At 39.0% G+C, this 15,016-nt stretch overlaps 2 protein-coding genes and 1 long non-coding RNA gene across 20 annotated transcripts; 1 reads left to right on the top strand and 2 right to left on the bottom strand.

Moving 5' to 3' along the window:
* Positions 1-1,295: 1,295 nt before the first annotated feature.
* On the bottom strand, positions 1,296-6,875 carry LOC105057080 (uncharacterized). 14 transcript variants are annotated; one of them, XR_012136877.1, is made up of 6 exons: positions 6,692-6,875; positions 6,370-6,452; positions 5,966-6,132; positions 2,980-5,296; positions 2,796-2,881; positions 1,296-2,732 (listed from the first exon to the last, which is right to left on the bottom strand). It is a non-coding gene; the product is annotated as an uncharacterized lncRNA (long non-coding RNA). The 14 variants fall into 14 exon arrangements; XR_012136873.1 differs by having other exon boundaries at positions 1,296-3,144; positions 5,168-5,316; XR_012136874.1 differs by having other exon boundaries at positions 1,296-3,141; positions 5,168-5,316.
* On the top strand, positions 6,533-8,650 carry LOC105057081 (tetraspanin-6). Its single transcript, XM_010939531.4, has 3 exons — positions 6,533-7,150; positions 7,795-8,114; positions 8,191-8,650. The coding sequence occupies exons 1-3, from the start codon at positions 6,653-6,655 to the stop codon at positions 8,228-8,230; spliced, it is 858 nt and encodes a 285-aa protein (XP_010937833.2). The 5' UTR covers positions 6,533-6,652; the 3' UTR covers positions 8,231-8,650.
* Positions 8,651-8,701: 51 nt separating this feature from the next.
* Positions 8,702-14,923, bottom strand: LOC105057082 (uncharacterized). 5 transcript variants are annotated; one of them, XR_003802464.2, is made up of 6 exons: positions 14,019-14,923; positions 13,416-13,715; positions 12,107-12,228; positions 9,799-9,992; positions 9,216-9,254; positions 8,702-9,127 (listed from the first exon to the last, which is right to left on the bottom strand). XR_003802464.2 is itself a non-coding variant. In XM_010939534.4 (6 exons), the coding sequence occupies exons 2-4, from the start codon at positions 13,702-13,704 to the stop codon at positions 9,828-9,830; spliced, it is 576 nt and encodes a 191-aa protein (XP_010937836.1). In that variant the 5' UTR covers positions 13,705-13,715; positions 14,019-14,923; the 3' UTR covers positions 8,702-9,127; positions 9,216-9,254; positions 9,821-9,827. The 5 variants fall into 5 exon arrangements, 4 of the variants coding, with proteins under 4 accessions (XP_010937836.1, XP_010937835.1, XP_029123948.1 ...); XM_010939534.4 differs by having other exon boundaries at positions 9,821-9,992; XM_010939533.4 differs by having other exon boundaries at positions 8,702-9,254; positions 9,821-9,992; positions 13,416-13,739.
* Between the last annotated feature and the right edge of the window lie 93 nt (positions 14,924-15,016).

Raw genomic sequence — 15,016 nt, 5'->3', positions numbered from 1 at the left:
GACTAGTTCATAAGATCGGATACGCGTTAACGCATTGTCATATAAAACCCTCTATGGATCATAAATATTATAGATAAGTTCTGTTGGTTTATGGAAAGTTTGAACTAGCCACATCAAACGGCATGCCTAGATTAATTCCAAATTCAAAGTGGGTCATGACCATCTTTGGACTTCAGTGGATCTTGATCATTTAGAATCTTACGATTTTATCTTTAAAAAGACGCCTCACATGGAAGAGAAGATTTTAATCTATATATGCCATACTCTTTCCTGGCTCTAACCGATGTGGGACTAAAGAAGCACTCTCTACACCACAACATTCTCTATAAAATTTAAATATTATATTTTTTTTTTCTTGCAGATTTTGTAAAAATACTTTATACTAAGTTGGAACGACAATCACTTATGAAGTATGTGTATTATAAATAAATTCTTTAAATCGATTTAATGCTAGATATAATTCTAGACTTGTCGCAGTTGTGGTGGTTTTGTTCACACGACACAAGGTTGATATCCTCTGTTAAAAGAGTACCTATGAAATATTCATCTATTATCAATTTTTGGCATGATGATGGATGTGAAAGGATGAATTGATGACGGGGATTGGATCCACCCTGTCCTGAACGCCATGGATGTCCATCCAACCCCCATCCCCTGCTAATTATTATTTCACGCCCTTTTTCTCTAATGAAATCTTGAATCTCTTGCAACCTTTTATGTAGAAATTATTGCACTAAATTTCCAGCAAGTAGCAGCACATTTTTATCACGAAAAATAAATATCGCAGACGTGTCACACTCGTATAACCCGTGAATCGATCCTAATTGGGATATAAAGCATCAATCAGGCAAACGCCGAACAGCAGCAAACACCACATCAAAAGACGGCGAATGAATCAGAACTTCAAAGGAACCACCAATGCAGGTCTTTACCACTCCTCCAACCGGCCAATAGATCCTGATCTCAACTCATTCCTTCATCCACTTGGTTCCTTGCGTATTCTCCGGTAATTTTATGCAGTTTGCCGCCCCTCCTTATTTTGGCTCACTCAGATAAAGCTGGCGGAGTCCGTGGGGAATTATTTTGTTACAGCTGTATTCTTCCGCCTCGCCTTGGAGTGCCATGCCCAGGTTCAGTGCCTCTTCTTGAATGATCTCCAAAGCATTTGTTTGCCTTCATATAATGCATATCTTTTTTTTTTTTTTTTTGATGAAAAGGGAGGATAAACCATCCTGTTTTTATTTGAATGAAAAGAGAGTATACAAAATATAGAAACCATAGCCGAGATGGCTAAGTGAAGGAGGAAGGAAACTGTAAATATTTGAAAAATCAACTGAAATACAGCACCATCAGAAAAAATTCAGAAAGCTGAACACTACAACAATTTCTGCAGAAAATAGAACACTGAAGAATGACTTCAAAAGTAGCAAACTATAATATTTGGAAATCTGTTTCTATCCTGGATTTGTTTCTGAAATCTGAAGTCTGAAAGCAATGAAATCTGATAACTGTCTTCCAAAATTCCTGCAAAAACTCGGTGAGAACTCAGAAACCTGCACATCCTAATTAGTGCTGTCTTTGCCGAATTCTGAGAAGAAACCGTGTCAACCCTCTGTCTGAACCTATCTAGCCCTGCTTCATCTGGATTTCAGCTGCTGGTTCAGTCATCTTTCTCGTTTAAAAGCACCGTTTGATGTGGCACTATCCCTTGCATCGAGTTGTCCTGTTGACTTGTAATGTTTCCCACTTGGAAGCTGGTTGACCTGTTGTTGTTATTAGTTTCCTGCAATGTCCATTCCTTTAGCAGAAAGTTAACTGCCTCCACAATTTTAACAGGGGCTCTTGCTTCCGCATTAAAAATTCGTTGGTTTCTTTCTATCCAAAGACTCCACATTACCACTGATACAATACAATCCCATGTCGCTCTTCTCTCTACCGTTGGAATTCTTTATCTCTACTGATTCCATAAACCTTCCACGGTACACTCTGACAATGGCATTTGCCAAGTGTTTGTAAAATGTTTCCATACCAATGTAGCAAAAATGCACTCTATAAAGATGTGAGTCGCTGTTTCCTCCATACATCCACATGTGCAACAACACACCGTTGGTGTAGGCCAATTTCTTTTGTGTAAATTGTCCGCTGTCAGAATTTTGTTGTGAAACGCCAGCCAATTGAAGATTTTGATTTTTTCTGGTAGTGGCAGCTTCCGATTGATCTTGGCAAACTGAGAGTAAACTCCTCCATTGGAGAAGAAGAAATATGCATTCTTGACCGTGAATTTATTATTTGTTGACCACTTCCAGAGCACTTTATCAGCTTCTCCGTTTAATTGAATTTCACCAATGCCCAGTTGTATGCTTTGTGTCAACCTTATAATTCTTTCTGATTCCTGATAACCTCCATATAATGCATATCTTGGATCTAAATTATCCAAGTATTTCCTGTTTCTACTTGACAGCCATTTCATGGGCTTCAGAGTGAGCTCAAACATTATATGGGACGACAGCAAGTTAATTCTGCAGAATCCTTGTGGAGTGATCTTTGTAAGGCTTATGGACCATCAAATGACCAACCAAATGCTGATTCCTGTAAAGTTAATAAGTTTGACCTTTCCTTACCGGAGGAAGAGGATCCTGAACCCGATGATGGAGAAGAGTTAATAAGATGTGATTCGAATAAAGATAGCCGTTTGGAATATTCTGGTCCAATAGATGAAACAGAGGAAGCACCTGTCAAGGATATGGACATTAATACACTGAACTGAAAGATGGCTCTGGTAAGGAGGAACCTACCGATGGAAAGCCAGCACCTGATCCATCTGAAGACTCTTTTGCTTAGAATAAGAATTCTTATGCTCCATGACTTCTATTTTGATCTTCTGTTCTATCACATGTTAGGTGGCAATTTCAATTTCAATTCCAATGTTTTTGGGGAAGATGCAACAACAAATCAAGTTTGAATTTTTTTCTGTCTCACCGAACTTTTTAAGGAGCTATAGCTCACACAAAGATGTGATGCTAGATGTAGCTTCTCCATCTAGCTGGTTGAATATCATTCTGCATGCCAATTTAGGAAAGTAAACTAGGTAGTATAGTCTACTGAGAACTTTGTATCACTCTGATTTTCTCGTTCATGGACCTGCTGGCAGGATGAAATCATGCTAAATGATTCATAGAACACATACTACTTGTTCTGCAAGGGAGCATCATATGCCTTTGAGAAATGAGCTCTTTTAGAAGCATTTCTTGATAACTCCATATTTTTTCCTCTTAACATGCTTTACTAATTCATAACACCTTATATTGCTACTTGTCCTCTTACACTAGCTGGGTTTGCCAATTATTATGTTGCTTATTAGCAAGATATCTTCTACCTCACTTTTACAGAGTGCTTAGCCAAGGGACTTCAGAAGGGACCAACTATGCAGAAGATTATACTTGTAACTGTGGCATTGATTATATTGTTTAGCATGTATGGTTGTATTGTACATGTGTGTGCGCATGCGCGTGTGTGCCTGTGGTGTGTTTGCAGCTTCAACCAAAAGTGTAAATTTGCAATTTGCATCTATGACATAGATTGATTGATTCGTGTGCATATGCTATTTTGTTTTGGATTTGGCTTTTGTTGCAAATAAACTTGATAGATCTGAATGCACCTGTTCTTAGTTTATGAACAGGATCCTTCTAGAAGATCATGATTGCCTAAGGCCAAGAGGATTTTGTCGGTACTCTATAACTATTCAATGATGCATTACAATTCTAAACTCACTTATGGTTTTAGTATTCAAATTGAATTAGTAAGATGGTTTCCACTTTATTCTTGTTGATTTGTTGGTCTTTGCTTGGTACTAGGTGCTTTGTGGTGAGCATTTTTATATTCTTATCATTTAAACTTCAACCATATGCTAATAAGTTTAAAAAGAAGACTTGTTTTTTTTTCACTTTATTCTATGTCCACGTCAGTCATGTATTTTGGAAGGCCAGCTGAGCTGGTTGGCTCTCCAAAGAGGCTCTTACTCATTGAGTTACCTCTTGCCAAGGGAATAAACCCACAGCCTTGATGGAGATAGACTGTTAGTTCTGTTTTGTTTTCTCAGAATATCCATGAAACTACTTAGGCTTTGTCTTTGACAGCAGAAAGAAAAGGTTAAAAGAAGAGGTTCTCATTAAGCATTAATTTTGGAACTTAAGAATTGCAAGAACATGTTAAGATGGCCTATCTAATATCATTCCTTCTATCTGCAATTATACTTCGTTGAACTTTCTTTACAAGCTTGACATTGCAAATTTGTTATCCTAGTCTTTTGAGGTAAGTTAACCGTTGATTTAGTTAAAAGGACAAATGATTATTCTCAGGGAAAAAAAAAAAAAGTACAGTGGAACATTTACTATTGAGAGGTATTAAATGAGCTGCTTAAGATTTTGGATTGACGTCCCTTGGGACCGGTATCTTTTCATTCCTCTGCCTTGAAAATCCAGAAGAGATGGAAAATAAACCCAGGGGCCACTGGCCCTCCCCCATGTTCATGTGTCTAGAATTGGTTACAAAGCCATAACCAATTTGCTTTTTATTGTCCGGTGAAAGCAGTACCCATTTCAGACATGCATTCCTACCCAAGTATAAAGTATCATGTTTATCATTGTTATAATGCATTAATAGATTCTTGTTGATGGTTGGAATAATTTAGATTGTTATATGATTGTCACAAGTTATATGATGGCATAGGATCGCACTTGTTAGAAGCTTCCCACCTAAGCTTATCTAGGAGTGAATAAGTGAAGCTTATCTTAAAGATGAAGATGATGTAACTGTCTTCTTTTGCTGCATCGTATTTGACAAGCAGAATGTTTTGTGAATGGGGCCTCCTAAAGATATAAGGTACCTTTATGCATATTATGCGGTATGGTGCCTATAAGTGTGATTATGCTAAGAAATTAGCACACAATTTCTTTTGTGAGAAGTATATGGTAATCAGAAGGAAGCACACATAACAAACAAAATAAGCTGCACTATCATTTTCATTCTTTTGTACTGTAATATTTATAATAGCTTTTTGTTCATATAATTTTCCCATGCTTATATGTCCTATGATTTAATTTTTCCAACCTAACACATTTTCTGATAGGGGATATGGTCAGAGGAAAACAAAGAAATGTGCCCTTACCATTACTCTTACAAGCAAGCATTATTGCCGAACCCTTTCACAGACAGTGAGTCTACCGACTAAAGGTTTTCAATCATCTTAAATTTTGTTCCTTCAAGGTGTTGACTTATCCTGAGACGCGCCTGTTTTCTGCATGAAACAGATTGCAGCTGATAGTTGAAGAGTTGTCAGAAAGGCCATCTACATTGATACTGTGCATAATTGTTTTTTTAATTCATACAGCTCCATAATCAATTCTTCAGAAGTGATTTTTTTTTTCTTTATTTGAGAATGATTCTGCTTTTAATCTCCTTAGGAGTATCAAAAAAAAGAACATATTTCAATATTCTGAAAAGAGATGATCCGAAATATCCTGTTTTCCAGCCAAAAAACTTGCATTTTATGAACCAGACTGTCAACATTAAGGGCAATACATGGACTAATATGAGAAAAATATCGGTCATCAGAAAAATCAGGCAAGAACAAGGCATTGGTTAAAAAGAAAATAAAAGAAAATTGATCTCTTTGGGGTTAAAAGAAAAGTAATCTTTCAACAAATCTTAAATACTCTAAATCGATCACAAGACTTGCAAACAAAATGACGGATGGATTTGGATAGAATTCATGTTATAATAAAAATGTACCAATTTGCCTGAGCAATCATATATTACAAGAAATTAAGATATGACAAATCATGAGAATTCTGTGCCTCGATATTACGATTTAAAGATCCATAAACCGTTCTGACAATTTTATAAGGAACAGATTCAGCAAGATTTAAAATTTGAAAAAAAGCCCAACAGAAGTGAGCTACCTTACCAATCAAGGACAGTCTTTTGCGAACTTCCATGATCTTTGAGTGTGGAAGATGATTCCATAACTTGTGAATAGTCTAAGAAGCTTACAGTAGATTCTCTTGGTCCAAAAACAGAAAAAGCCCCGACACACTAGTTGGCACAAGGTACTGGACACCCAGAAATGGACCCCTGTCAAGTACAGGTCACTTCATGTTCAGATTCTTTTGAACACTTGACTCCCTCCTAAAACAGTAAAGTGCTCATTGTTATCCAAAGCATGCTGCTGAGTCTCTCATCTTATCCCCCCAAAACCATCATTATATACACTAAACAATAATAAGAATCTCCACTAAGAATCCATAAAGTAAAAGGCAGAGAACAACCTCTCCCTCCATTCTTTCTTAACATGTAAGGAAAAAAAAATACCTGCACAAGGCACTCAAAAATTTGAAATCCTGTTCAAAATGCTCTGGACCAGGAAAAGGGAAGCATCATTACACCCTACAAAACTTTAAAAGACAAAACCATATTACCAAAAGTTGTCCAATCTCCATAATCAAAATATATATATATATATATATAAAGAAAGAAAAAGAAGGGGAAAGTAATCGCCACTCACACCCACAGACCCAGCGGTCCAAGAAAGAAAGCAAGCAAAGAAGCAAGAATAATACCAACCAATCTAGAGAGAGAAAGAGGAGGAGTTGAGATGGCCGTGTACCGATTCAGCAACACGGTGATCGGATACCTGAACCTTTTGACGCTGCTGGCGTCGATCCCGCTCATCGGCGGGGGGCTGTGGCTGGCGCGGAGCTCGGCGACGTGCGAGTCGTCGCTGCAGACGCCGCTGCTGGTGCTGGGTTTCGTGGTTCTCTTGGTGTCGCTGACGGGGTTCGTGGGGGCGTGCTTCAACGTGGCGTGGGCGCTGTGGCTCTACCTCCTGGTGATGCTCCTCCTCATCGCCGCGCTGCTCGGGCTCACGGTGTTCGGGTTCGCCGTCGCCGGCGGCGGCGGCGGGGAAGAGGTGCCCGGCCGGGTGTACCGGGAATACCACCTGGAGGACTACTCCGGGTGGCTCCGGCGGCGGATCACGGAGGACCGGTACTGGAGGGCGGCGAGGGCATGCGTCGTGGGCTCCAAGGCCTGCGCCAAGATCGCGCTCTGGACTCCCTTGGACTACCTCCAAAGGGACCTCACCCCGATCCAGGTAAAAACGCCTATCGATGATGGGCCCAATCTCTTATTTGTCCCGAACCAGTTCCTAGCCTCTCTCTATTATTGAGATGATGCGTGGTGATCGGTCCTATTTTTTTATAAATCGCTTGGTGGTTTCAGTGTTATCTTTTGATACCATCTAATTTCTTGGACTTGAACATAGCAGCATGTGGCCTAAGTTGCTAGAAATCTCCTCCGGTCCTTGTTTTAAAAATAATTCTAGAGGTCAAGTGATAGGAGTTACATGAAGCTAGAGTTACAAGGAGCTATAATAGCAATTGCTTGAATACAATACTGTTGTGTAATTGTGAACATTTCTCTACCTATTTTAATCTCACTCTTGAATTATCAAGGCAGATGTCAGTAATCCAGCTATGTTTGAGTTAGCTGTAGCTTTGCTCTGTTCTCAACAATTAATAGGAACAGAGGAAAGTAAAAAAAACAGGAAAGAAAGAAAATTGTAAGTTTCCTTGCGTTTCTTTTGAGCTGGCCATGATTGAGCTCGCCGGTGTGAAACATGCCTCGTTTGGAGAATAGCATGCTCCAATTTGAGAGAGAGAGAGAGAGAGAGAGAGAGAGTTGGATCGACAGTATTTATGTTGTTCTACTGTTTGCATTGCATTTGGGTACATGCAGTCCGGGTGCTGCAAGCCACCGACGTCGTGCACGTACAGCGCGGGGACAGCGATGGCGGCGCAGGACGAGGACTGCTACCGGTGGAACAACGATGCGAGCGTGCTGTGCTACGGGTGCGACTCGTGCAAGGCCGGCGTTCTGGAGCAGGTCAGGCGGGACTGGCACAAGCTTTCCGTCCTCAACGTCGTCGTCCTCGTCTTCCTCATCGCCATCTACGCCATCGGCTGCTGCGCCTTCCGCAATGCCCGCCGTGCCGAATCCGAGTACCCCTATGGCGAGAACCGCATGTCCAAAATCCGACCCCGCTGGGACTACTACTGGTACTTCTTCCTATATTCTTATTTGTTGACATTTGAATCAATTCAAAGTTTACTGGAAACTTTTCTTTCGTTGCAGGTGGAGGTGGTGGCGTGACAGAAGGGAACAGCTCTATTAGCTAGCTCCATCCTTCGCCTCTCTCTGCTCTCTGTGATCATGAAGGTAGTGAGTTTCTTTAGGCTGTATAATTTGGTTGTGTATAAAGGAAGGAAAGGAGGAGTGCTAGGAGCTTCATTGGGATGCATGGTGAGGGAGGGTTTTGGAGGGGAATGATTTGTTTGTCCAGGGCTCTGCGCAACGAAGGTGACAGGTTGCGTCACTCATTAACATAGCATCTACATCGGATAGAGATGGTTGAGAGCAGGGATCCTCTCTAGTTGTGGAGAATGAATGCTGAGAATAGATTCCATATCGACAAAAGATTGGATGCTTGCTTCCATGCTGAGGAATGGGCACAATTGTGGTTGGAGACTACTGAAGAGGTACAAACGCAGTTGTGTATGAGCCTTTTTGATGAAATTCTATTATCTTTTATATCCATCAATATGTCCATAAGCTGAGAACATCCTTCCGTCCAGCGATGCTGGGATAAGTCAATGCTTCGCATCTCTTTTACCATCTTAATATCAGTGTTATTACATGAGAGATGAACTGCATCAAGTAAGATTTGCCATTAAATTACATGGACTCCGAAAGCTTATCGAAGAATTGCCACCCATTCCGCTTAGCTATCAATTTATTAAAAAAAAAAAAAACCAAGAAAAACCCTGCTTTCTTCACAGCATGTTACTTATAATTCCCCCGTGAGATTTCTTCAGTCTTCACAAAAGAATGGAGTACAGTTGTCTCACTGTGTAATAACCAAAGAACTGCAAAATTTCGCTCTCAAACATCCAATTGCCAATATTGTGAAACTACACGAGGAAACGTTAGGTTTCCATTTAGCAGGCGGATAGACAAAGAGCTCCTTCTCTCACTCCCCTTATTCTTGGAAATGTGAAAAATGTAATCTAACCTACACCAGAGTATCATAATCAACACTTGCTCGCCCACAACTTCTGAGAATACTGCAGAATCTTCAAACATTCAACAGAAATACCAACCTGACGAGCACCTCTCTTATCAAAGTCAGGCTCCAAAGGCTGCAAAAAAGATATTCTATCAGTACTAGAATACCAATACCAAAACTACCGCAGTTAACCCCCAAAAAAAGGGGCAGATCCAACCTACAATGGATGCAAATGGCAATAGTTAACAGCACAAATAGGCATCTGGGCTTCCAGTTCATGAGTTTCACAAATATTATGATAATATAGCAACTTAAAAAAAAGATATAATTTGATCTAGAAAATGCATAGGTTAGCAAGTATACTAGAGTCCAGAAGTGATTTTCTCACATATCAGCAAGTGGCACAATTTTAAAGAAGCCTGCGTTGTAAGTTTTCAGCTATCACTACCACATAGAGACCGGATCAAGACATGATCAATCAGTGAAAGCATTTTTATGATCTAAATGCATAATGGCATCTAAAACAGTTCATCAAGAACCCTGAATGTAGAGATAAAAAGTAACAGATCTCATGTGCATGTCATATGAAACATAGAGGGACATCCACATTGCGATGCACAAATTATAAATAGTGTCGTCAATGAAAGTCAGCTGAACATAGCCCACTGGTGCTGCACCATGTAATATCTATGGTCACACCAAGTTGTTATCCAGCCATTGGCCTTTTTGCTTCTTCAAGCTGCAGCAATTCTATCAACCTTTGAGCCCAAGCCTTCTCCCTTGCCACTGCAGCCATCTTCCTCCCAATCCTCTTCATGTCCCTCTTCTTCCTAGCCTCTGCCCACTGAGCTTTGCGTTTCTTTTTCTCAGACTATTCATACACAAATACCAAAAAGCAGTTGAATCAGTTAAGAGATTAGATGATATATGTTCATCATCCTTATTACACTAGCAAACAGGAATTTACACATGAATGATTTATCTAATGGACCAAAAAAAAAAAAAAGGATCAGCATGCATATATTTAACCAGGTAAGGCAGTATACTTTCAAAAGCCAAGGAGATACAGGAATAACAGTTAACATATGCAATCACTCTTTCAATAGCAACTCATAGGAAGCTGAGTATGACTTTAAACTTGGGCTTAATATCAACTGAAAGCAACATTTTATTCAACAAGAAAATGATTTATCTAATTAGTCAGCAAATCTCGGCCTATCAAATACTGTAAACCATTTTTAGCTGCACCTTAGGGCATTGGATGAAGAGTCCATTCCATTCCCATAAAGCACATTCAATGAGTTAGTGACTAACAACGTCATATATAGAAGCATATGTAATGTCATATGGCCCAAACGGACCATCTCATATGGACAAAAACTTCAATGACATACCACATGAGAAGTCCAATGACACGCCAAATTTACTGAGAGGAGAATATTCCTCTGGGTTTAGAAATAACACATCCCAAGAAATATACCAAAAAATCAAAATAAGAATACATGCAAACATTTTCATGATTTACACCTTCTATAAACTCTAATAGTTTATCTTCTTATTTTCTTCTCGATTGCTATAAAATATGCTTCCTTTCTTTCCTCAGTCATGGAGAAAAGTTTGCTAGTTTAGGTAGGTATATATGCTCTGGTTGGAGAGTTCTTCATTGTCACAGATGCCTAAATTGTGCTGAGACATATTCCAATGACTATGATAGATCCAAGAATGACTTTGTGCAAACCGAGAACAAAAAAAATGATTCATACAAAGCAGTAAGTTTCTTTCCATTTTTTTCTCCTAAAGTTCCACAGATATGAGAAAAATTGACCTGACACATTCAACTTGTTGCAACTTTTGCTATTTCATAATAAATGGATGATTCACCAAGTCCACTGGCCAACCTTACAACACACTTAAAAACACCATTATAATAATTATATCTAACAAAAAATTAAGAATGTGAATAATATAAGGATTTAATTATTAAAGGTATCCATAACGAAATTAACAATTTCATAAGGATATCTCATTTTGTAAGTAAATAAAATATTAGCAATCTTCAATAGCTTGATACTTTGAATAAAACAAAGTATAAATAAGATTGTCTTGATTTTACTAGATAGATTCAGAAAAGACATCATCATTTGCATGTTGGCATTCAAAACTCAACAGGATATGCAACTATGCAAGGAAAAAAAAAGAGACCACAAAATGCACAAAGTCGGACAAATGGAACATCGACCAGATACAAGAACTGCTGAGATAGTTTAAGGCTTGTTCTTTTGTAGGTAAATATCATGGAAAGGTTAGTCAATTTTTTCATTAACCAACTTATCCAATGTTCTCACATTTTCAAGATAGATAAGTTACTTTTCATGGATAACATTTACCTATAAAATGGAAAAAAAACTTACCCACCTAGAGGTGGCTAAATCATTTTCTCATCAGTCAATAAAGTAAGTATTTAATTTTATTCCTAAAATGTCCCATTCTCATTTCTAATGTCTTCATCATTCAATGCCCAATAACTCGGTCATCCACTTTCTTCAAACTTAAAAAACATAAAGAGTATTATGAAAAATATGAATAAATTTTAGCAACTTACTAAAAAAATAGTAATGCAAAAGAACATGGGTAATAGATTTCGAAGCCACTTTTCCATGAGTAAAAGAATATGGTAATTCTTTTTCTACCTAAATAATGCCTGAAAAATATTTACCTAGAAAATATATATTCCCAGATAAATTTTTTTACCCACAAAAGAACAGATGTTACAGACCCTTAAAGTGAAAATTGTTTAGCAGCAATTGCAGGTGTTTGAAAGCATAACTAATTTTAATCCTAATGGAAAATGACAATTGATGGTATTGTGGTAGACAAGGTGACGATATAATCAACAATAATCAATCAATCAAGGAATCTAGATGAATACTACTCCCTATCACAAATGAATAAAATCCACAAAATGAAATTATTTGCACATATTACCAGTATAAATGCCTTCCTTTGCTTGATGCGCTTCTTTTGCTTCCTTCCCTGAATGCTTCCTTCATTGGGTCGACTTCTAGGTATTGGTTCTCCGGGAACATACTGAACCCAAGCATAAGGGCCTGCAATTTTCATCACAGCATTACTATATGTATGCAAAAGCAGAAAAGAAACAAATTTTCAGAGTCTAAAAGGATAGCATGTAACATATTGTAATAAAATTAGTTATAAGAGTTATGATTTAGTGGAAACCAGTGATGGCCTAAAACGTGAATGAAAATCAGAGAAATTTCCCAACGATGATAATAGTGAAAAAGAAGACTTTTCCCACATTCAGAAAAGACTTTTACCAGGCTAGACCTGAAAAATAAATTAACCTCGGTTCACAATTCGAGTAATTATAACCATATGCTTAACCAGCCCTTGAAAGAAGTACAACGAGAGACTTCTAAAAATGTAATTAAATTATTTATAAATACATAGGTATGTGAGATATTCTGAAGGTATTGATTCTTCTAAATCCAAGAAGAAAAGAGCAAGGAGTTTGAGTTTAAATCTATGAAGCTAGACTAATGATAAAAAGAAGTATTCTATCACTTAGGACAATCGGTATAAAGCATACCCATTATCTAACCCAGATGCCATCATACCAGATGCTCGGTAGAGCACAAAGCATCTCAAGATAAAGTGAAGGAAGATACCTCACTTTCAGAGTTCCCAGAACAGCGACGAACAAGTTGTGGAAAGTATCAGCATTTTTAGGATATACATAAAGAGGTATTCAGATAACACCAACATTAATATAAATAATAAACAACCTTATCCCAGCTATCTGAACTATTTCGTCTTTCATTATATTTTCAGGTTGAACCTCTGCAAATGAGTGCCTTCCAATACTTGTAAATTAAATTATGTTGTCAAACGAAGACTATATATCAAAACAAAATTGTCAGAGCGTTGACCACTTCGAAGTGTATGATTAGTAATCATCATGTCTAGAATAGGCTTCAAATCGGACTACAGTATGACGGTTTGGTGATCAAGCAGAATTAAATTAAACAAACTTGTCATCATATGAAACTATGAATCATGGTCAGCACATGCAGTTTCTTCCCATATAAACATTCAATGAGAAATTTTTTGTATTCAGTTCCGGTCAAACCTGACTCCACCAATAGTCCCATCCAATTTTCATTTTTTTTTTTCAAAATTACTAAATTTTAAAAAAATAACATGCCTTGCAGAGAAGGCTAAAGGCACAGCTTAAGAGAAAAGGTAATTAAACAGGCGAGAGGATTTAAATCCAGACCTGGAGGTCTGAGGCCGCTTCTTTTCCGTCGAGGCTTTGTTCCCGGCCTTCTCTTCGGGAACCGGTAATCAGTCAAGCTGCTAAAAACTGCACCTGCTGTACAAGTCGAAAAAAATCTTTCCAAAGACAAACCCCGGTGCACATCGGAGAAAAATGTTGGGCGAATTCCGCCGGTAGGAGCAACAGGGAAAGGAGTGAATACCTTTCCAGATAGTGGGAGTGAAAGCCGTAGGAAACATCGAACTGGCAAGGGGCGAATGCCGTTCCGCAAAACTCCAGCTAAAGCCATCTTTCTTTCAACTATTTACACAATGTGGACCGATGCTTAAATTCGACATTACAAAGAACAGATAAAGCATTAGATAACCAAATTTAGATCATTGGAATGGACTGTCAAAAATATAAGGCACACATGGCTAAGATTACTTCACATATCGATTGCACATTAAATCTAAGAAATTAACAGTGTTGCACGAGAATTTTTCTTTGCGGACCCAGAAGGGAAGTTCAGGACAATCAAAAACCATGCCAAAAAATGAAACTAAGATCATGAATTTAATTGTGCCGATATTATATATTGAAAGAGGCCCCTGGGGGACTTACATAAACGCGGAGAGAGAGGGGCGTATGTTTTGGCCTCTCGCTGGAGCCGGGGAAGAAAGACGGCCAGGACGAGAGAGTGGAAATGTTCGTTGTAGCCAGTGCTGATGCTAACCAGTGCCGAAGCTGACAGCCCTCGATTCGCCAACGCCGGAGATCATGGGGAAGAAGGCGGTGGTCGGCTGAAGAACAACAAGAATTGGCCTCGCTATTTAGGGTAGGCGGCTTCATCGAGTTTTTCTTGTTTTTTTACATCCTCATTAGGGAGGGCCCAACACATCCGGACCTAATAAGGCCCAGACGGTCGACCCACCGAAATTGATCAGTCACAAGACACCGGCGAATTGTCCGTTGACTAATGAAAACTGCCAAAGATTTCCTGGGTCTAGGGGTGCAAGAAGGGGATAAATGGATTTCTGATGGAGTGGGGGACGAAGGGCTCGGTAGCGAGCGAGAGAATTGAGGATGCAGAGGGATGGGGAGGTCGACTAGGCCAAACAGCGCAGGAGGAAGCAGTGATGACCGAAGCCGCCGCCCCCGAAACGACGTAGGAGCCATGGCACTTCTCAAGTGCTGTCTGGATTGCCCAAAGATCCCACAATCCGATGGTAACGTGCCAGCAGCAACATATTACATATAATCTGTACCACAAGCACATGCATAGGCCCACACTACAACGACCTGCTTAGATAAGTTAACAGGTAAGACAAAACGCTAATCAATCGGTACGAAGCTTCACATGATTTCAGGCCATCCTTGTCCATGGAAGACGAGTTTCCTGTCGGTCTCACCATAAACCACCACTGAAGACTGACGTAGCTTGTTAAAACCATGGATGTAAAGGACAATTACCTTCATGGATGCACAAATGATTCCCTTACCACAGTTCAAATATAAATAACAGGCAGGACAAAATCAGCAATAGAACAGGTGCGAATCCTTGGCGGTGTATATTAAGACAAAAAGAACAATAAAGAAAAGCCCACCGATCTAAAATCCCG

Source organism: Elaeis guineensis, chromosome 14 (genome assembly GCF_000442705.2).
Source record: "Elaeis guineensis isolate ETL-2024a chromosome 14, EG11, whole genome shotgun sequence".
Taxonomy (NCBI): Eukaryota; Viridiplantae; Streptophyta; class Magnoliopsida; order Arecales; family Arecaceae; genus Elaeis; species Elaeis guineensis.
This window is presented reverse-complemented; position numbering and strand designations above follow the sequence as displayed.

Coding starts and splice junctions, on each gene's coding strand:
- LOC105057081 (XM_010939531.4), top strand. CDS start 6,653: ATGGCCGTGTACCGATTCAGCAACACGGTGATCGGATACCTGAACCTT. Junction 7,151..7,794: donor GGGACCTCACCCCGATCCAG/GTAAAAACGCCT, acceptor GGGTACATGCAG/TCCGGGTGCTGCAAGCCACC. Junction 8,115..8,190: donor CCCCGCTGGGACTACTACTG/GTACTTCTTCCT, acceptor CTTTCGTTGCAG/GTGGAGGTGGTGGCGTGACA.
- LOC105057082 (XM_010939533.4), bottom strand. CDS start 13,704: ATGGCTTTAGCTGGAGTTTTGCGGAACGGCATTCGCCCCTTGCCAGTT. Junction 12,229..13,415: donor AAGCGGCCTCAGACCTCCAG/GTCTGGATTTAA, acceptor TGAAAATTGCAG/GCCCTTATGCTTGGGTTCAG. Junction 9,993..12,106: donor AAAGGAAGGCATTTATACTG/GTAATATGTGCA, acceptor GTGTATGAATAG/TCTGAGAAAAAGAAACGCAA.